A 23,031-nucleotide genomic window follows, 5' to 3' on the forward strand; every position below is an offset into this window, starting at 1 on the left:
TGAACATCCATTTTACAAACTGAAACACCCAAATTTTGAATGAAGAAAAACAAAGGACTTGGACATCTGTATAGCATACAGATATCCATGCAGAGCAGAGCATCAGCCTAGTGGTTAGTGTAGTGAACTGTAAACCAAAGGACCCAAGTTCAAATCCCACCTCAATGCTTTTGTTTGGTATCTGTGAGCCCCCCAGGAACAGAAAAATACCTACTGTACCTGAATTTACACTTCTTCAATAGCCTTCAGGCTTCCAGGTGTCATATATTTAGGTATAGTAGGTATTTTTCTCTTTCTGGAGGACTCACAGTTTTAAAAAAAATTGAAGTGGAATTTGAACCAGGGTCCCTTAGTTTACAGTATTGTACCATCCACTAGGCTACTCCTCAGGTCTACTTCCATAGGAAAGGGAAGGAAACAGCAATCACTGCAGAATTATGGAGATATTTATTTATTTAGATTTTGCTCACACCTTTTTCAGTAGTAGCTCAAGGTGAGTTACATTCAGATTACCTTTCTGCAACCTGGAAATTCCTGAAACAGGTCTAAATAAGGACATCCTTCTTTTTAGTCATGGACACTTCTTCTTCTTCAGCAATCACTGTTGGTTGTCCAGGTTTCAGGCCCTCCCTAATCCTGCCCAAAACATGCCCCCTTGCTCTTTGGATGTACTCAGTGTTGGACATCCCTAGACTGCCTTTGTAAAATCAGGATTTGGACATTTCAAGCACATGGAAGCCTATTTTGGCCTTTTGAGACGTCCATATGCTTTGAAAATGAGTGCCATAGACCTTTATTTTAGAAGCATCCCTACATGTTGATAATGAGTGTGACTGGGGCAGACTGGATGGACTGTTCAGCTCTTTCTCTGCTGTCACTTACTATGTTACCATTTTACATGTAAATAGCAGCATTTACAAGTGTAGATTGGCTCCCCCTCCTGATCTGCTTCCCCAGGATGAAGTCCCCAGTTCAACTTAATGATTGGCTAGAAGACAGAAACTGACTAGATCCATGTCAATCTGGATTCAGATCTGGTTATGGAACAGAAACTGTCCTCGTATCCATACTAAATGATCTTCACAGAAACCGAGTGTTAATCCGTTCGTGAGGCCTTGAGCCTAGGCTGAGGCTTAGGAAGGATCTTGGCCAAGGCCTAGGGTAGACCAAACAGGCGCTACGCAAACCCATAGCTACAAAGTCCTGCACACTCAGGACACTCAACGAGCACCAGCAGAAAATGGAGATAGACCACTAAGGCGGGCCTCACGGCCGAATAGGAATCCACTTGTACAGAGTCCAAGCGTACTTGCCTCACAGCCGATCTGGAACCGAGTCACGCACTAGGGAAGGGAAAAGAACAACGAGGGGTCCCAGGAGGGACTGGAGCACATGCAACGCACATAGCGCTAGCTAGACACAAGGGAAGGGCGACAATTAAGAAGCTGGCAGGTACAGGCTATGACCAGGGGATGAGAAAGCCAAGGACAGAATGGGACACAGACTCTATATTTGCGAAGCTCCCCAGGAACACTCTAGGCTGTACCATACAGCACACAAATACACTAGGCTGTGCCACACAACACCCAAGAGAAAAGGGAAGCCACCTAAAGGAATACACAAGGCTGTGCTACCCAACACTCAAGGATTGAGGGAAACCACTTATAGGAATACACAGGACTGTGCTACTCAGCACTCAAGGGTCAAGGGAAACCACACACAAGGCTGTGCCACAGAGTCAAATAACAGACACTAGAGACAAAGGGGAAAGGAAGCAAACAGGGAAAGCTGCCTTTACATACACCCGACAGATAAGGAGCAAAGCTTACAGGACTCAGGAGACAACCACAGCAGCCAAAGAGTTAAAGCAGGCTAAAGGGAAGGGCTACTAACAACACTCACGTCAGGAAGAAGCAGGGCTTACACTGTAGTCAACGGTTTAAAGCTAAGAAAGGAAAAACACAAACAATGTTCCTACCAGAACTCAGCAGCACAAAGAGACAGATATAGGCAGTCGGTGGCCCAACTGTTTGGGGAGGCTAAGGGGGGCGGGGTTAGGGGTGGGGCCAGGGGTGGAGCTTAAATCCATAATTGTCTGATCACACACAGAAAAAATAAATAAATGTCACAATTAATACCTTTTATTAAATTTAGATATTAGTTATGTATCATATGTCAAAGAATAAAGTGGTTGCTCAAAGCATATACTAACCACAATCGCTCAACTGCAAAACACTATGCACAACTTTGTGCAAAAACACACTCTGAACCTTACTGTACCATAAATATTACACTGGGCAGAACCTAATACACCAATATACCACCCATACGGAAAATGCAGACCGTCAACAATATTGAAACAAGGGATCATAATATCACAATTCTCATGTACAGCCACAAAACATCCTAATTCATGTTTAATGTGGGATAAAATGTCATAAATAAGTAAATAAACTTTTAATGTTGAACACCTAATTCTCAAAATGGACATATTCCAAACACTATAATGAAAATAAAATGATCTTTTCTACCTTTGTTGTCTGGTGACTTTGTTTTTCTGATTGTGCTGGCCAAGTATCCGATTCTGCTGCTAGCTGTCCTCTTAATTCCATTTCCAGGGCTTCCTTTCCATTTATTTGTTTACTTTCCGCCTTTCTTCTTCATTTCTTGTCCTACATCCGTAAGTAAAAGCTGGGTCCTTCGCAAACTTGACTGTCCAGTGGATCCAGCTTTTGCCTATTTTCTTCATCCATGTGCAGTTTTTCTACTCTCTTCCTTTTCCATCATCTCATCTCCTTCCTCACTCCACCCTCCCCTCCATCCACCCATGTCCAGCAACTCTCCTATCCCCTGCCCTCTCCTCTCCCCTTCATCCACCATGTGCAGCAACCCTCCTCTCCCCTCCCCCTCCATCCACCCATGTCCAGCAACCCTCCTCTCCCCTGCCCTCTCCTCTCCCCTTCATCCACCATATGCAGCAACCCTCCTCTCCTCTCCCGTCTGCCCTCGTTTCCTTCCTGCCCCCCCGCCGTACCTTTAAATATTATATTTTTGCTGGAGTCGCGGGCAGCGCCGGCATTGAAGGCATCAGCAGGCTCATCGCGCTTCCAGCAGCCTTCCCTCGCAAGTCGGATGATGGCTCCGCCCTCTTCTGCCGTTTTTCCTGTTTCTACGAGGGCGGAGCCATCATCCGACTTGGGAGGGAAGGCTGCTGGAAGCGCGATGAGCCTGCTGATGCCTTCAATGCCGGCGCTGCCCGCGACTCCAGCAAAAATATAATATTTAAAGGTACAGCGGGTGGCGGGTGGGGGTGGGGCAGTGGCAGGCTGGGGAGGCTTAGCCTCCCCAAGCCTCTTATACGGGGTGACTATGGAGACAGAGCAGAAAGAACACCCACAGGCAGGGGCGTCGCTGCTATGGGGCCACGGGGGCCAGGGCCCCCCTAGATTTGGCCCTGGACCCCCCTACCGTCAATCCCCCCGCCCGCTCGCCTGCCCGCTCACTCGCCATCGCCTACCTGTGCTGGCGGGGACCCCATCCCCCGCCAGCCGAAGTCGTCTTCCTTCCTTTCAGGTTTCTGAGTCTGAGTCTGACGTCCTGCATTTAGAACGTGCACATACAACGTGCAGGACGTCAGACTCAGAAACCGGAAAGGAAGGAAGAAGACTTTGGCTGGCGGGGGGTGGGCGATGATGATGGCGGCGGTGGCGGGGGTGGGCGATGATGATGGTGGCACCGGGGGGTGGCGGTGGAGCCGGGGGGGGGGCTAAAATGTGCCCCCCCCTACCGCTGAAGGTCAGATACGCCCCTGCCCACAGGTGCAGAGGTGCAAGGTAATCAGGGAAGCAGCTAAGCTAGGGAAGCAAACAAGCATACGCTGGGAAACCAGCACACAGAGACAGAGCAGACAGAGCACCCACAGGTGCAGGGGAGCAAGGTAATCAGGGAAAGCAGCCTAGTTAGGGAAACAAACCAGCATACGCTGGGAACAACCAGCACACAGAGAAGCTACGAGCAAAGAGAGGAGTAAACAACTCCCAAGAAAGCACGGTGTGCTACTAGCACAGACAAAGAGAAGGTAACAGGCTTCAGCTGACCGGGTTCAAATGCTAAAGCATAGACTGAAGGAAGAGGTAGGCTTAAATGTAACCCTATGGGTTAAATTTGAAAAGATTATCTGGCTCCTTCTGGATCTGGTGTGGAGACAGTGAGCAGTGCAGTGAAACTGAGTGGTCTGTGTGCATGCACTGAGTGTTCCGCATGCTGATGGAACTCTCAGGAGGGTGACAGCTCAGGCTGGCAGTTGGGAGAGAGCTCTATTGGTGAGAACATGTTACTAGGAAAAGACTGTAAGAAAGTTGATGCTGGAGATCATCACCTGAAAGAAAAGGTGCCCATCGTTCAAGAGAGCCAGAGAGAGAAAACAAAGAGAGCAGCTAAGTGACTGAAACTATTTTAAAAAGTGTACATAAGAGAAAATAATAAAGGAAACCTGAACAATAAGTGAGAGATAACTAAAAGAAGAAAAAAAGAGTAGAGGAAAACTTACATGTTGGGATCCTTGGGGGTCTCCAGGGGTCTGAGGGACAGGAGAGGGGAGACTTTGAAGAGTCTGGTGTTTTGTGGAATTGAATGTACTTAAATGATTTATGTATGCTCTCAATGTTTCTAGAGACTAAACTGATTTGTGTTGCTAACCTGTAATTGGAATACATATGTTAAATTTGCAAGTTGATAAAATTTCATTAGCATTTAAATATAATTCACTAATAAAAAAACATTTTCTTTGGTGGGAGAGAGGGGGGTGTGTCCAATATGGCGACATGCTGAATGCTAACGTTGGAGCTCTCTGTTAACTTGTTGAATTTAACCTCTTTTCCTTAAAAATAATGCCTCATACCAAGCGTAAGGGGAAAGTAGCAGCCTCGGCTACTAGAACCTCTTCTCCGGTTCAACAATTTATTGAGAGATACACCACGAAGCAACCTACCTTGGAACCAGGAAGGGGCCCTGCTGTTTCCATTGGTGAAGACTCCACTGGCGACCTGGGGCTTGAGGTAACACTCTCCCCTCCTGATCTTCATCCACCGCCGATTCCCGAAGAACGCTCTTCCTGGCGAACCCTAGCTGACCCGGAAGAGGTCGACGTGGTTTCGATTAGAGGAACAGGAGCGGCGGTTTCTGAAGGCAGCCTGATGTCAACGGCTAAACACCTTACCCCGATATGCGGGCAAAGTACGGCGGTGACCCTTGAGAGCATTTGGACGGCTCTCCAGAGTGTGGAGCTAACGGTGGCCAATTCTGCTAAAGAGATTAAAGACTTAGTAAGTACTGTGGCAACGTTATCCCAGACTTTTACTATAGCACAGCAAGAAACAGGAAAACAATTGGAGGGCCTTAAATTGGAAGTAAATAATATGAAAGAAGTCTCTGTATCACTTGTTAAAGAAAATATGGCGACACAACGAAGATTAGAATTGTTAGAAAACTTTAACCGGAAATTAAATCTTAGACTCTTGAATTTCCCGAAAGAAATGGGCATTAATCCTTTGGAAGCATTTAAACTGTACCTGCAGGAAGTTTTAAATTTTCCCCAAGAATCTATTCCACCTTTGAACAAAGCATATTATATTCCTTCAAAAAAAATACCTCCATCAACTATACAAGTTTCTCCAAAGGACATTCAGGAAGAATCTTTGAATATTACCGGTATACTAGAGACTACTTTAAACCCGAACTCTGAAAGGTCAACTCTAATAGTTTCTTTTGTCTTTCAGCAAGACCTAGACGCAGTATTAAGATTATACTTTAAAAAAATGCAGACAGCGTTTAGGGGTAAAAGAATCTGGATATATCCTGATATAACAAAACAAACTCAAGAAAGGAGGAAATTGTTCTTAACATTAAGATTAGAAGTTATATCTTTAGGGGCTTCCTTCTATCTTAATTACCCCTGTAAATGTGTTATAAAATATCTGGGATTGAAATATATTTTCTATCAACCCGAACAACTTAAAGTCTTTCTTAATATGAAGAAATTGACACCGTTAACCCATTGAAGATAATCACAATTTAATGTATCAGATAGGTTTGCATGTTAAGCATATTTCTTCTTTTGTATATTTCTTTAAATTTAGTCTTCAGATTTGATAGACCTCCCCCTCCTTTTTGTGGTCTAAAGAAGATTAAAATTTTTCCTTTGAACAAATTTTGTTTTATGGGAAAGAATATTGTTTCTCATATAGCATATTTTCTGTCTGTATTTCCTGTCAAATGTAACAATTGTTTAATTTGATTAAAATAAAAATATAAATAAAAAAAAAAAAAAAACATTTTCTTTTTATTGTTAAACTCCCTGGTTGGTGTTGAGTCATTTCGGGGAAACACTGTGACATATTTGGTACCATCATTTTAATACCTTGCTCTGCCACCAGGGGGGTTTACAGAAATAGATCTGACCTCTGACGTCTGCTGCCGCAGACGTTAGCTCAGTCCCTAACAGACCAGTCAGAAGCGAGTCCCAGTCATTCCCCTGCCTGTCTTAGCAGAATCGTAACACCGAGACAGGGAATTCACTTCGGTGTTAGTACAGCTAGATTTCTCAGCAGCTTCTGACACTGTGGATTATGATATCATGCTAACGCGACTGACAGAAACAGGTATCAATGGAACAGTACTTGCCTGGTTCAGATCCTATCTATCAGACAGACAGCAATCCATAATGTTTGGCAGCAACTCATCACCATCATTGGCACTGACCTGAGGGGTACCACAAGGATCAATACTGTCACCGCAAATGAACCTTTCCCGGAGATGCGAAGGCGGTAGAACGAGAGGACATGAAATGAGATTGAAGGGGGGCAGACTCAAGAATAATGTCAGGAAGTATTTTTTTCACGGAGAGAGTAGTGGATGCTTGGAATGCCCTCCCGCGGGAGGTGGTAGAGATGAAAACGGTAACGGAATTCAAACATGCGTGGGATAAACATAAAGGAATCCTGTTCAGAAGGAATGGATCCTCAGGAGCTTAGCCGAGATTGGGTGGCAGAGCTGGTAGTGGGAGGCGGGGATAGTGCTGGGCAGACTTATACGGTCTGTGCCAGAGCCAGTGTTGGGAGGCGGGGCTGGTGGTTGGGAGGCGAGGATAGTGCTGGGCAGACTTATACAGTCTGTGCCCTGAAAAAGACAGGTACAAATCAAGGTAAGGTATACACAAAAAGTGGCACATATGACATTATCTTGTTGGGCAAACTGGATGGACCATGCAGGTCTTTTTCTGCCGTCATCTACTATATTACTATGTTACTATTCTATTCAGTATTTACCTCAAGCCACTAGCTGAGCTGATTCAGTCAATGGACACGCAGATGATGTGCAGCTACTCATACCCATTGAACCTGACTTACCTACAGCCTTGAATAAACTGATTACCTGTCTAACATCAATTCAAGAATGGGCTAAACACAACAAACTTTGCCTGAACCCAAGTAAAACCGAGCTTCTCTGGGTCCCTAACACAGATGGATACATATCTACTACTACTTAACATATCTGACATCAAAATCTCTTTTGGGAAGTACGAACTCCCCCTCAAATCACAAGTCAGGAACCTTGGAATACAATTAGATTCAACACTTACTCTGATTCCCCAAATCCAAGCAGCATTCAAGAGCTGCCTCTACTATTTGCGACAGCTATGCTACCTCTCTCCTTACATCAAGAAGGTAAATATTATCCCAATTGTGCATGCCATGATAACATCAAGACTGGATTACTGCAGTCTGGATTCAGTCTGACTACAAAGGGCCTGCACTAGCTTCAATTGATTCAGAATGCTGCAGCAAGACTCGTAGAAGTTTGCAAGCGACGTGACCACATCACACCATTCTTACAAAAACTTCATTGGCTACCAGTACAATGCAGGGCTAAATTAAAAACTCTATGTTTGATCTTCAGGGCCCTTAAAGAAAATGGCCCCGAGTACTTAAAGAACAGGATGATCCTCTACACACCACCAAGGACACTAAGGTCCTCTCAAGGAGTGTCGGTAACCACACACTCTCCAAAAGACATTACATGATGTGATATCCACAAGTGAGCCTTCTCCGGAGTAGCAGGTGAAAGCTTGGCTCTTAAACCAGGTCTTTAATGAAAGAAGTAATTAACTTGTTAGTCTCACACACACAAGGAGTGACACGGGCTGCACATACTGCAGCAGGACATGTTTATCCATTCCTACCATAGCTGATATAATATTTAACCATATTTCTGACCTCATGTGCATCTTTCTTTAAATTAGTCACCTTATTTTCTAACTCCTCTTACTGCTCAAAATTCTGCTGCACGAATAATATTCCGCCAGTGTCGTTATGCTCATATTAGCCCTCTCCTCAAGTCACTTCACTGGCTTCCTATCCATTTCCGCATACAGTTCAAACTCCTCTTATTGACCTATAAGTGCATTCACTCTGCAATCCTCAGTACCTCTCTACTCTCATCTCTCCCTACATTCCTCCCCTGGAACTCCGTTCACTGGGTAAATCTCTCTTATCTGCACCCTTCTCCTCCACTGCTAACTCCAGACCCCGTTCCTTTTATCTTGCTGCACCATATGCCTGGAATAGACTTCCTGAGCTGGTACGTCAAGCTCCATCTCTGGCCGTCTTCAAATCTAAGCTAAAAGCCCACCTTTTTGATGCTGCTTTTAACTCCTAACCCTTATTCACTTGTTCAGAACCCTTATTTTATCATCCTTACTTTAATATTCCCTTTTCTCTTGTTTGTCCTGTTTGTCTGTCCTAATTAGATTGTAAGCTCTGTCGAGCAGGGACTATCTCTTCATGTTCAAGTGTACAGCGCTGCGTATGTCTAGTAGCGCTATAGAAATGATAAGTAGTAGTAGTAGTAGTAGTAGTAGTAGTAGAAGGATGAAGACCTTCTTCCTAACTACCTCAGCATAATAGAAACCCTAGTATTTGGCAGACTGACCCCTAGTGATAATGCCATGAGATTATTGCTAGAGATGACCAATGCCATTTTGAACCTAGGACCAGGGGATCGCTCCTGATCAGGGATGCCAAGAAAGGTCAGGGGTGGGTCGTGGTCTTGTGGGAGGGACTCTTGGGGGTTTACATTCTACTGGGGGGGGGGGTATTCATCCTGGAGTGGGAGAGTTAGGTGGGGGGCTATGATGGCTGTTGGGAAGAAAGATTGCTATTGAGGGGCATGATCGAGAGGAAATAGTACTTCAGTGTTGGGCTGTGCTTTTACATCAAGGAACAGGAATTTTAAAAAAACTGCTCCCACACATGAGTACACTAGAATAACACATTCCCCTGATATTCAAAACCATTTAACCAGCCAGGAATGGTACCTGACTGGTTAAATAGCACTTTACTGGCTATCCAGCGGGAGATAACCAGCTATCCCCTAAACATTCCCAGTTAGTAGCTTGGAGATAACAGGCTAAATTGCGCGATATAGCCTGCTATCCCCGAATATTTGGGTATTGCAAGCGGCCACATCAAGCCGTGTAAGTAGGTGGAATATAATTGACCAGTTCTCCGAATATTAACTTAGCCGGTTATGTTTAAACCGCAATCTGAATATTGGCCCCATTTTGTTTACCAATATGTACATTTTTTAAATCACTGCTCCCTCTGGACGTGAGGAGCCTTCAATGTGCAGTCCTGCCTCTCGTAAAGTACTCTGGAAAGTCTCCATGTCCCAACCTGGATGTCTGTATTCCCCTCTCCACATTCTTACCAAAATAAGATTCCATGGTGCCTCTGGGGCTCATTTTCAAATGAAAAAGACGTTTAAAAAGTGGCATAAGGCAGCATTTGGATGTTTTTCTTGCCAAAAGGTCCAAATCGGTATTTTCAAAACCCATCTTCCAGATGTTATTCTATGCTGTTCGTTTTGGAGGGCTCCTTGTACAATATGAGGGGGTAAGGGTGTATTGTATACCTGGAAGCTTTTATGTGAACTCCACTGCAATGCCCCCTAGGATGCTCCACTGCTCTGCTTGGATGTCTGTGGCCAGTCTACAAAGAATGCTGGCTCCTCCTACATCCCAATGGCTTGATTTTTGTACGTTTTTCACTTGGATTTTTTTTTTTCGAAAATGGACCAAAAAGATAAATGCACAGAGCACAAAAACATCTAACAAGTCGCTGTGGATAAAGGTGAGCTGGTTGAAATTGTGTATCTGGATTTTCAGAAGGCATTTGACAAAGTACCTCATGAAAGACTCCAAAGGAAATTGGAGAGTCATGGGATAGGAGATAGTGTTCTATTGTGAATTAAAAACTGGCTAAAAGATAGAAAACAGAGAGTAGGGTTAAATGGTCATTATTCTCAATGGAAAAGGGTACTTAGTGGGGTTCCCCAGGGGTCTGTGCTGGGACCGCTGCTTTTTAACATATTAATAAATGACCTAGAGATGGGAGTAACTAGTGAGGTAATTATATTTGCTGGTGACATAAAGTTATTCAAAGTCGTTAAATTGCGGGAGGATTGTGAAAAATTACAAGAGGACCTTACGAGACTGGGAGACTGGGCGTCTAAATGGCAGATGATGTTTAATGTGAGCAAGTGCAAAGTGATGCATGTGGGAAGAGGAACCCGAATTATAGCTACGCCATGGAAGGTTCCATGTCGTAGTTGACGATACATTAAAACCTGCTCAGTGTTTCTGCAGCTAAGAAAGCAAATAGAATGTTAGGTATTATTAGGAAAGGAATAGAAAACAAAAATGAGGACATTATAATACATTTGTATCGCTCAATGGTGTGACCGCACCTCAAATATTATGTTCAATTCTGGTTGCCGCATCTCAAAAAAGATAAAGTGGAATTAGAAAAGGTGCAGAGAAGGGTAAAGGAAATGATAAAGGGAATGGGACGACTTCCCTATGAGGAAAGGCTAAAGCGGCTAGGGCTCTTCAGCTTGTAGAAAAGACGGCTGAGAGGAGATATGATAGAAGTCTATAAAATAATGAGTGGAGTTGAACGGGTAGATGTTAAGCGTCTGTTTACGCTTTTCAAAAATACTAGGACTAGGGGGCATGCAATGAAGCTACAATGTAGTAAATTTAAAACAAATCGGAGAAAATTTTTCTTCACTCAATGTGTAATTAAACTCTGGAATTCGTTGCCAGAGAATGTGGTAAAGGCGGTTAGCTTAGCGGAGTTTTAAAAAGGTTTGGCCGGCTTCCTAAAGGAAAAGTCCATAGACCATTATTAAATGGACTTAGGGAAAATCCACTATTTCTGGGATAAGCAGTATAAAATGTTTTGTACTTTTGTGGGATCTTGCCAGGTATTTGTGACCTGGAATGGCCACTGTTGGAAACAGGATGCTGGGCTTGATGGACCTTTGTTCTTTCTCAGTTTGGCAATACTTATGTACTTATGTACTCATTTTCGGAAAAGAAAATTGACATTTTGCTGTTTCAAAAATCGTTATTTGCTATTTGGATTCTGGACGATTTGAGCAAAACGTCCAAAGTCAGACTTAAATATATCAAAAATGCCCCTCTGTGTCTTTATAAAATAGGTTAAAATAGGTGCCCACTTGACCTACTCACCTAGGTGACCAGTTATAAAATAATTCTTCAGGTATGCACTTTTCAACTGGTTCCTTATTCCCTCGCCTAAACAGGATCTCTGATTTTTCTATTTGTGCACTGTGCTATTACCCTACAGTTTTAATTGCGTGCAGTATTGACTTATTTTATTCTTATACTTATTATCTGTTTTTCAGATGATCAACTTTTTGTATGATGCACGTGGCTTATAAATGGAAAATAATAATAACCATAATAATACAAAATCTGAAATGCAAGTAAAACAAAAGCAATGTCACATAAATGCTGTAAAGCTTTTTAATGCAAGAAAACTTTAGGCATCCCACATCTAAAGACACCAACCCTTCTTTCAGACAGAAATACAGATTATTTTTGGTAGCAGTGAATAAAAACAGTTATTCTAGATTTAGAAGATTTTTCATTGTCCAGCTGGTTCGCAGGAACTCTCCAAAACAGATTTTACATTAATCCACGGCTGCTCCAGTACAGCGAACTTGCACTGGAATGTCTGTAAGAGGAACAAAAAATAGATTAGGTGAGACATGGTACTGAGTTCACGGTTACTTTGCACTCCTTAGACTTTGGAGTCCTTTTACTAAGGTATGCTAGAAAGCAGCCAGCATTGAGACTAGTGCGTGGGTTTGCCATGCTTTCTGGCCATTTTGTAGTGCAGCAGAAAAATAGCCACGGTCAGCTTTTCTTTTTGTTTTAATGGCCTTGCTCTAATTTCCCCATTAGCCTGTGGCCATTATGCCCGGGACCCCTTATTGCCACCTATTTAAGGGGCGGTAAGGGCTCCCACACTACTCCTGCACTAATTGGGTACCACACGGTAATGTGCCCACGCTACACAATTAATGCAGGCACGCCTACTCTCCGCTCCCACTCAGCCTCTCATGGTGCTGTTGCTCAAACTACCATGGGATACCTCAGCACGTCCCATGGTGGTGCTCTTTTACTGTGCAGTAGGCCTACTGCAGCTAAGTAAAAGGGCCCCTTTGTACCTAATTTTCAAAGAGAATATATGCACCAGGGCTTTTTTTGAGGGGATACTTGGGGGTACTGAGTACCGGCACCTTTTCCATTGTCTGCTAAAATTGACCCATGGTCCCCAAGATTTAATGAAAGAACTCAGGCTCTACACACCAATTCTGCCTTGTCATAGATTCTGTGACTGGTTGCAGGGGGCCTGGCTATTGTGGGGTGAGTCCCTCAATGATCACTCCACCCCTGAAGGGTGGCCTGGTATTTGAGTACCGGCACCTTTTTTGCTAGAAAAAACATACTGTTATGCACGTACTTGCCATGGATATTAGATAACCTGTTTTTTGTTGAGTGGGTGAAATTTTTCTAGAAAATATGATACATAGATTTTAAGATACAATTTAGATGCATTGTTTTCCCTAATTCAACCCAAAATAGCTGGCTGGAAATGCTTCCCTTAAACATAGCTAAAAGTTCCTTTGTCTGTGCTCTGAACTCTATTTTCAGGGACTCCTCTCTCCTCACTATTCCTTTTCTCTCCTCCTTTACTTCTTCCCCTATAACATCTTTCACATTCACATTCAACTTTCTGCCATTTTCTTCCTCCTTATATCTGTCTTATTTCTATCCCTTCCTTTCCCCTTCACCCATGGGCACCGTCTCCTCTCTCCTCCCCTCCCCTCCATGAGCACCATCTTCTCCGGTCTCTCCTCCCACCCAATGGGCACCATCTCCTCTCTTCTCTCTAGCATCCGACTCCTGTAGCAGGAAACAGGAAGTTTCATCAGAGAAGGCAGAATGCTGGAGAAGGAGGACTCCAGTTACAGAGAGGAGTGGAGCAGTGTGTGCTTAATGCTGCTGTGTGTACAAGGCAAGTTCGGAGGGTGGCGGGCGGGCGGTTTGAGATGCAGTAGAAAAAAGGGAGAAAATGGGATGGCAGGAGAAAAAAGGCTTCCAGTGTATGGTGGTGAGTAGGTTGCAGGAGCGCCGGGGAGGGAGGGAGCAGCGGTAGGAGAAAGCAGCATGATGTGATTAATAGAGTTAAAATTATTAGCACAAGTTAAAAATTTTAACGCGATTAATCACAGACAGCATTAAACGAACAGAACTAGTTTGGAGAGAGGTCTGATTCCTAATAAAAGGCCTCTTTTACAAAGCCGCGCTACCATTTTTTAAGGGTTTTTTTTACCCACTGTGGTAAAAAGGGCCCTGGTGTGCGGGAAAAATGGCCCCTGCTGTTACCTCAGGGCCTTTTTTCCCGCAGCTTAGTGAAGGGACCATTTAGAGGTAGCTTGCTTGGTGCATGGCGATTCGGCCCTACCTCTGGGCTTCCTGGGAGCCCGGCAGTAGTTCCGACTCCTGAAATGTACCAATTCCGGGGCTAGAAAATATTTTTTAATTTTCTAGAATCGGGAGCATGCCTGGCAGTAATCATGCTGCCCAATTACAGCCATGCGCCCCTAGGAAATGGCCATGAGGCAAGTGTTTTTAACTTACTGCACAGCCATTTCCATCCTTTAAAGAAAAAAAGGCTTTACCCGTTGGCGGTAAAAGGGGGTCTCAGTGTGTGGCAAACCCACATGCCGATGCCACCGCAGGGCCTCTTTTACTGCCGTTCGGTAAAAGGACCCCTTACCCAGGCAAATGGTTGTGAATATCTCCTCCACCCTCCCCACCCCACCCCCTGCCCACACTGGGGCTGAACAATGGTTTTTTTTTAAGTATTAGGAAATTAAAAAAAAAATGGAACATTTTCCATTAAGTAAGTGAACTTGGATTGGCATCTGTTAACAAAGGAATCCTCACTCTTTTGACTCCATAACAATACTTAAAGCCTAAATTATGTTAAACATTGGCAATTGCAAAAAAAGGGCATTAATTTTCTTCAATTACCTGGGACAATGAACATTTTGTATATAAGCCTGTTCAATCTGACAAAGAGTGGATAATGAAAATATGATTTCTAATTCAAATTCAGACCCTGTGCAGAATTCTGTGTCTTGTCACAATTTACTCATACATTTGTAGTATGTTTGCAGGAATGTACACTTTTTAGTTGGATGGTGGCATCATCCTTTACATCACTGTTTAGTGTTTTCCTTTTCACTTTCAGTATTATTACAATACTAGTAAAACAGGCCCGTTTCTGACACAAATGAAACGGGCGCTAGCAAGGTTTTCCTCGGAGTGTGTATGTTTGAGAGAGAGAGAGAGAGAGTGTGTGTGAGAGATGGAGTGTGTGTGTGAGTGAGAGAGAGAATGGGTGAGAGAGAGACAGACAAAGTGTGTGTGTGTGTGTTTGTGTGTGTGTGTGTGAGAGAGAGAGAGAGTGTGAGAGACAGAGTGTATGTGTGTGTGAGAGAGATAGAGTGTGTGTGTGAGAGAGAGAGAGTGAGTGTGTGTGTGTGTGGGGCTCTGAGTTCCATAACCCCCCTCCTTCCCTCCCTCCCTCTCCTCCCCTCCGAGTTCCAGGCCCCTCTTCCGTCCGAGGTGCAGGCCCCCTCCATCCCTCTCCTCTCCTCCCTTCCTCTCTCTCCTCCCCTCCGAGTTCTTGGCCCCCATTCCCTCCGAGTTCCATGCCCCCCTCCCTCTCCTCCCCAGCATGTTCCATGCCCCCCTTTCCTCGGAGTGTGTATGTTTGAGAGAGAGTGTGTGGGTGAGAGATGGAGTGTGTATGTGAGAGAGAATGAGTGAGAGAGAGATAGAGTGTGTGTGTGTGTTTGTGTGTGAGAGAGAGAGAGTGTGTGAGAGAGAGTGTATGTGAGAGACAGAGAGTGAGTGTGTGTGTGTGTGTGTGTGTGTGTGTGTGTGTGTGTGTGTGTGTGTGTGTGTGTGTGTGAGAAAGTGAAGCCTTCAAGCCTTGAAGCATTCGCGTGCTCTGTAAGGCTCCATCTCCTCAATTGATGACACGTAGTTCCGGAACGTTGTAGGAATGCTTCAAGGCTTGAAGGCTTCACTTTCTCGGCTTCAGAACGTTGGAGGTGCGTTTTATTATATAGGAAGAGCCTAAATTTGTACAGGATGTGTAGATCAGAAAACAGGCTTTAATAAAACCTTAGGGGCCCTTTTACTAAGCTGTGGTAAAAATGGTCCTGTGCTAGCGGTGGCAGCCGTTTTTGCCAAGCACCAGGGTCCCTTTTACCACAGCGGGTGAAAATAACCAAAAATGAAATGTCTGTGTGGTAAGCTCACACTTGCCGCATGGACATTTCGGGGGGGGGGGGGGGGGGGGATCACTTACTACCACCCACTGAGGTGAAATTAAAAGCCCCGAGAACAGCATAGGTAATGATGTTTTTTAAATGTTATTTTGTACCCAAAGATTGATAGACTATCCAGCTTATAATCGAAAGACAAAAACGCCTATATTGCGACCTAAATCGGGAGATAGGCGTTTATCTCCCAAAAACGAATAACGCGGTATAATCGAAAGCCGAACTTGGACGTTTTCAACTGCACTCCATCGCGGAAGCGTACAAAGTTGATGGGGGCGTGTCGAAGGCGGAACTGGGGCGTGGTTATCGGCCGATCAGAGATGGGCGCCTTTCGCCGATAATGGGAAAAAAATGTGCGTTTTTAGCGAGAATTTAGGGCACTTTTCCTGGACCCTGTTTTTCCACGAATAAGGCCCCCAAAAGTGCCCTAAATGACCAGATAACCACTGGAGGGAATTGGGGATGACCTCCCCTGACTCCCCCAGTGGTCACAAACCCCCTCCCACCACAAAATATGCCGTTTCACAACTCTTTATTTTCACCCTCAAATGTCATACCCACCTCCCTGGCAGCAGTATGCAGGTCACTGGAGCAGTTATTAGGGGGTGCAGTGGACTTCAGGCAGGTGGACCCAGGCCCATCCCTCCCCTACCTGTTACAATTGTGCTGCTTAATGCTTATTAGTCGTCCAACCCCCCAAACCACTGTACCCACATGTAGGTGCCCCCTTTCACCCCTTAGGGCTATAGTAATGGTGTAGACTTGTGGGCAGTGGGTTTTGAGGGGGATTTGGGGGGCTCAACACACAAGGGAAAGGTGCTATGCACCTGGGAGCTCTTTTACCTTTTTTTTTGTTTTTGTAAAAGTGCCCCCTAGGGTGCCCGGTTGATGTCCTGGCATGTGAGGGGGGACAGTGCACTATGAATCCTGGCCCCTCCCACGAACAAATGCCTTGGATTTATTCATTTTTGGGCTGGGCGCTTTCATTTTTCATTATCGCTGAAAAACAAAAACGCCCAGCTCACAAATTGTCGAATAAAACATGGACGTCTATTTTTTTTGAAAATACAGTTCGGTCCGCCCCTTCACGGACCTGTTCTCGGAGATAAACGCCCATGGAGATAGACGTTTTCGTTCAATTATGCCCCTCTATATATCAATGCAAAATGAGATTACTAAGTGTTGAACAGACACATTCATAAAGGCCTAGAAAAATCGGCGCTCCAAAAAATAAGTTCTAATACTGCTCTTTGTTGGGCGCAGTTTATAGAATAGCGTTTGGCATCTGGATCTGTGCCCAATTTTGTGTATGTGAGAATTTATACCAAGTGAAATCTGGTGTAAATCCTTGTGCCTTAATTAGATTCAGATCAGCCTTATTCTGTAACACTATGTGCAAGTTGCAGGAATGCCCCTGACCAGCCCATGCCCCTCCCATGGGGCCACATCCCTTTTTTGGATCAACATGGAAAATTTATGCAGTCACCTTTATAGAATAGTAACTATAAAGATGCATGCGTAAATTCTAATTATTGCCAATTAGCGCCAATAATTGATAGTACCCAATTATTGGTGCTAATTCAATTATTGGTGCTAATTGGCTTGTTATGCAATTAAATTGTGCAGACAAATTTGTGCGCAGTTTTGAGTGCCACACATAGAATTAGGGGGGAAAATGACTTCTTTGTATTCCATTTGTATAAAATCTCTTGGGTTGATAGTCAGTCTGCTGATGTCACGGTTTTAGAAATGCTGATCACCACGGGCAGATTTAAGTCCAAATATTCATCGGCGGTAGCCCTTGATTATCCATTAAGCAAAATAGGTACATGCTTAGGCACCAAAGGAAAGGGACACCACAGAGTTCTTCCCCTAGCTATCTTGCCCATAACTCTTTCACTGCCATCTGCCACACCCATTATCCAATATGAATTTCAGTGATTTTCTAATCATAAGAATATATGGGTGTCTAGTGTTAGCGCATGCTAAAAACGCAAGCGCACCTTAGTAAACGGGGCCCTTAATGTCTTGTCAGTTAAGCAATGGAAGGGCCAAGGGGCACCATTGTTGGGCTGTGCTTAGGTCATCAGTTGGCCTTAATCAGTTGGCCCTGACCACTGGTCCATATCCAACTAGAGATGGTGACTCTCTGGGTCTTCAGAGGGCCCCAGAAGTTATCCAGGTACTGCTGATATTCAGTGCTGGTGCCCAGATAGATATCTGGGAGAATTAGGACATCTTTTTATTTTATTTTATTTAATAACAGCATTTATATCCCACCTTACCACCAGGTTCAAGGCAGGTCACAACCATAAAAGAAGACTGTACAATCCAAAAGAACAATTTAAAAAACCCAAAACATAAAATGCTACAATGAACACTGAAATAGCCAAGTTCTTACAGCTTTTCTAAAACACATATCATGTGGAATATTTCTAATAGCAGAAGGAAGGTTGTTCCAAATTCCAGAAGCTGATTCAAATAATGTACTCTTTCTAGTGTTACTCAACTGACAGCCAGCAATAATTCTCCTGAAGATCGTAAATATCGAGATGGCTTATAAACTGTTACCAAATCTACTAGTTATCCAGGACATATACCATACAAAATTTTTGAAAAAAAGTCAAAAGTTTAAAATCAATTCTCGCTCTAATGGGAAACCAATGTAAAAATGAATTCTCACGGTCAAATTTGTGTCCTTTCAAAAATCAATTTAGCAGATACATTTTGCAAAACTTGCAGTTGTTTAGTTGGTTAACCCAACAGACAAACATTACAGTAATCAAAAGTTGTAAGCATAATTGCCTGAATAATCAGATGATTTACATGTGTTTCAATTGTCAAATTAGAATCTAACCACACTCCCAGAAGCTTTATGAACCAACCATCCTATGCCTCTGGATCACCCCAGCACTAACTGGATAGTGTTGTGGTTGTTTCTGCTAATATTGAGCGACACCCTTCAGTTAAGTGCTGCTCATTATTAGCCAAGTATCTGGTCAGCGCTGTTTAACTGAGCAGAAATCTCTGCTATATTGACCCGTATATTATTAATGAAGAAAAAGCATTTAAAATTACCGCTGTCTGTCCTGGACAGGAAGCTGCGTTGTCAGTGGACCCTTTCTTGCACTGTGTCAGTCCTATTTCTACATTCATTCTGTATATTACTCCAGCAACAATCTAGTGAAAGTAAAATTATAAAAGAAAAGAACATATGTAAGACTGGGGGCATTCAGGCAATCTTGTTATTACATATTGGGGACAATTTTGAAAACACAATACTCATGGACCTTATATGGCAGCCTGACCCCTAGAAATAGTAATATAGGACTACAGCTAGGGGTCATAGCCGGCATTTTGAACCTGTCACAGGCATAGAGAGAGCAACTGGAGATCACTCCTACTCACCTTCCCCTAGACCATCAGTAATCCCTTGCGATATGCCCAGGGGAGCCTACAGGAGAGTAGGGGGAGGGGCATTGGGGGATATGGGTCTTTGTTGGCAGTGGGGGGAGGGGGCTTAGCTAGCAGCATTATTGTATCTTTGAGGACTGAAGGGTGCATGAGTATCTTTGTGAAGAGGTTCAGGGATATCTCTGGGGGATGGAGAGGGAGAGGGGAGCTTCTGTTTTTCTCACATTGACATTCACTCTGAGTATCTGGATTTTGAAAGTGATATGTCTCAAGGATTGGTCCTTGGTCCCATTCTTTGTAACATGTTTTAAGCAATATTGTGAAAGGGTTATCAGGTAAGGTTTGCCTCTTTGAGAATAATGTCAAACTATGCAATAGGGTAAACATACCAGAAGGTATAGATAAATTGGGAAGGGATCTAGCAAAACTTGCAGAATAGATTTTGGCAGCTAATATTTAATGCTATAAAATACAGAACTGTGCATTTGGGCTGCAAAAGGCAAAGTGGGTGAAATACATCTGTGCACAAAAGAAGAAGGAAACTTGAAAGCAATCTTAAGGTGGTCAAGCAGGTAGAAAAAGTGATGGCAAAAGTCAGTAGGACACCTGGATGCACAGGGAGAGGAATGGCAAGCAGAAAAAAAAGAAGGTGATAGTGCCTCGGTATAGGTATCTGGTGTACACACAAGAAAGGTGGGAGAGGAGCATTATGATAGAAACATTTAAATGCCTCCATGGGAGATAGATGTGAGTAAAATATTTCTGTATGGAAAGGGTGGTGGATGCATGGAACAGCCTCGCAGCAAAGATGGTGGAGATGAGGACTGTATCTGAATTCACAAAAACATGGGACAAACACAGAGGAGTGGTAGGACTGTAGAACTTAGTAGTTGGTATGGATGTGCAGTCTGGATAGGCCATATGGTCTTTATCTGTTGTCATTTTCTTTATTTCTGTATTTCTGTGTTTAGGGAATTCAAATCTTAGCCACTAAAGATATCTTGTTCTAATTAGTTACCCTTATGGGTTTCTTCTAGCATCACTGAGAACATTCAACTAAAAATGCATATAAATCTCTTATCACCAGGACTTATCACTATGAAAAGCATTTTTTTTCTGGACCATCAAAGGCAGGCAAATCAAGCACTCAATAGTTGACATGTGCTTGCCTTCAATTGTCATCGGTCGTTATGAATTCTTTGCATGTTGAATATATTCTTCCACTCATTTAAAATCATCAATATCTACAATAATGTCTCCTGTGAATTTTACATTTCTTATGATTCTTCTTCAATATAAATAGTTCAAAACATTCTGAGCTTGAAACCATTGAAACAAAGGATACACTGCCGACATGGTCAGTGTTTTGCAAACTTCTTCAGGGAAGCAGTCCCTGTAGCAAACTATGCATTCTGAAGATTGAAGTTGAACTGCTATATGGACCCCTTCCCTGAAAAAGTTCATGAAACACTGACCATATGCATAAAATGTGGAATAGAGGTAACAGTAAAAAAGTATATATATATACATATACAGAATTATAACCATTGAAAAGATCATTGTTGAGACAGTAAACAGAAGCAAAAATGAGATGCAACCATGCTTCGGTGGTAATGTACCTGTGATTCTGCTGATACAACTTTCAGGACTTTGAAGAGATATTGATTCTCCGACTTCTCATTATATACACTCACTGCATATCTGGCAGCATTCTGTACTTCAGGGCTACTTGGATCAATTGGTTCTGAACCTCCAGGCATACCTGCAGAACAGAAGAGGACAGAGGAAGAGAGTATGACGCTGAGACACAGCCAGAAATTTGCCATGGCTTCAGTAGTAAAGGCGTTGAACTACTATGCAACAGTGATGAAAAAGGAAAGGAGACGAACACGGATTATTGTGCGGCTTAAATACTCTATGAAGATATTTAGTAGCCAAAGTAAACATCCAATATGTAAACTGAAATCTGATTATAAAACTGAGCATTGCACACTGTTGACAGAGGCGGTATATTTGTAGGAAGTACTGTAATAATTACAGAACATTTTTAATCAGGAACATTTTTTTTATTAAAAATACTTTAAAAATATAACAATATCTGATAAGTTTATGATATAGCATATGCTGTCATGCAGAAACATCGCTGCATGTATTTCATAATGAAAAGCATTCATTTCAATATTGACATCTTGATAACATTGAGATTATTACTGCAATGAGCAAATGTGCTAACTGGCAGTGTTTAATACAAGTGATCATGAATATGATAAGGAGCATTTAGATAATCATATCTAATATCTAATGCAATATTTGTGTTATCACTCACTTTTATATGTTATGCAATTTGATTACTCCACAGATCGCAAACTAGACAAAATTAATCCAGAGACATACCATTAATTCGATGCTTTCCAGAACTAGAGGAGTAGGTTAGTGATTAGTGCAGTGAGTGGGAATCTGGGAAACTGGGTTTGATTCCAAGTTCAGCTCCCTGTGACCCTGGGCGAGTCACCCTCCATTACCCCAGGTAGAAAACTAGATTATGAGCCTGCTTTGGGTTCTACCACAGAAAAGCAGTATATGAACTCCATGACCCTTTACTTCTCACATTAAGTTAGTTTTGCAAGTGAACTATGGTTTTAAAGTTCCATGGATGTATTATACCCATACAAACTTTTATGTGAACCATGCTGGGTGTGCAGTTTTGACAGATTTGCAATGTATAAAATATGCATGCACACGCATAGAGTACATACATACGTTTACATCTTTTTTGGAGGATGCACTATTCCGGAGCCTTTTTGTAAAACTGTATAAGCACCTATATATTATGTATAAATAGGCAATTTTAAAAAATTTAGGTTCCCTGTGATAAAATTACCCCAGGAGAGTGATTTTACAACTTTATGCATGGAGCAAGGGTATGTGCATAATTTGTGTGGACTTTCATGTATTCGATATACTGCTTTTCTGTGATATAGCCAGTGGTGTGCTGGTAAATGTTTAACAACAGGCTCTCTCCCCGGTCCAACTCTGCGCCCCTCGTCCACCTCTGCGCCTCCCCCCAATTGCAGAGCTGGCTATAGCCAGGGAGAGAGCCTGGAGGGGGCAATGCATTACTCCAGGAACAAAAAAATTAAATGATCCCAGTTCCAATCTAATTCATGTTTAATGTGGGATAAAATGCCGTAAATAAATATAAACTTTTAATGTTGAGCACCTGATTCTCAAAGTGGACATATTCCAAACACTATACTGAAAATAAAATGATTTTTTTCTACCTTTGTTGTCTGGTGACTTTGTTTTTCTGATCATGTTGACCCAGTATCTGATCCTGCTGCTATCTGTCCTCTTAACTCTGTTTCCAGGGCTTCCTTTCCATTTATTTGTTTACTTTCCGCCTTTCTTCTTCATTTCTTGCCCTACATCCATAAGTAAAAGCTGGGTCCTCCGCAGACTTGACTGTCTGGTGGATCCGGCTTTTGTCTATTTTCTTAAGCCATGTACAGTTTTTCTCCTCTCTTCCTTTTCCCTCATCTCATCTCCTTCCTCACTCTTCCCTCCCCTCCATCCATGTCCAGCATTTCTTCTCTCTCCCTTACCTCTCCATCCACCTATGTCCAGCAACCCTTCTCTCCCCCCTGCCCTCCATCCATCCATACCCAGCAATTCTTTTCTTTCGCCTGCCCCCCTCCACCCACCCATACCCAGCGATTCTCTTCTCTCGCCTGACCGCCCCTCCAGCCACCCATACCCAGTGATTTTCCTCTCTCCCCTGATTACCTCCATCGAAGCGGCCACGTTACTGAACGCCCTGCCCGTCTCTAG

The 23,031-nt window shown here is 43.2% G+C and overlaps 1 protein-coding gene across 1 annotated transcript; it reads right to left on the reverse strand.

The window, feature by feature from the left end:
• Positions 1-11,869: 11,869 nt before the first annotated feature.
• Positions 11,870-21,088, reverse strand: LOC115465634 (cystatin-like). The gene is made up of 3 exons (XM_030196261.1): positions 20,823-21,088; positions 18,868-18,969; positions 11,870-12,098 (listed from the first exon to the last, which is right to left on the reverse strand). Exons 1-3 carry the CDS (start codon positions 21,027-21,029, stop codon positions 12,009-12,011), a joined length of 399 nt encoding a protein of 132 aa, XP_030052121.1. The 5' UTR covers positions 21,030-21,088; the 3' UTR covers positions 11,870-12,008.
• Positions 21,089-23,031: the final 1,943 nt, after the last annotated feature.

Source organism: Microcaecilia unicolor, chromosome 3, assembly GCF_901765095.1.
Source record: "Microcaecilia unicolor chromosome 3, aMicUni1.1, whole genome shotgun sequence".
NCBI classification, from domain to species: Eukaryota; Metazoa; Chordata; class Amphibia; order Gymnophiona; family Siphonopidae; genus Microcaecilia; species Microcaecilia unicolor.

Coding starts and splice junctions, on each gene's coding strand:
- LOC115465634 (XM_030196261.1), bottom strand. CDS start 21,029: ATGGCAAATTTCTGGCTGTGTCTCAGCGTCATACTCTCTTCCTCTGTC. Junction 18,970..20,822: donor TTGTATCAGCAGAATCACAG/GTACATTACCAC, acceptor TACTTTCACTAG/ATTGTTGCTGGAGTAATATA. Junction 12,099..18,867: donor CCTGTCCAGGACAGACAGCG/GTAATTTTAAAT, acceptor TTCCTCTTACAG/ACATTCCAGTGCAAGTTCGC.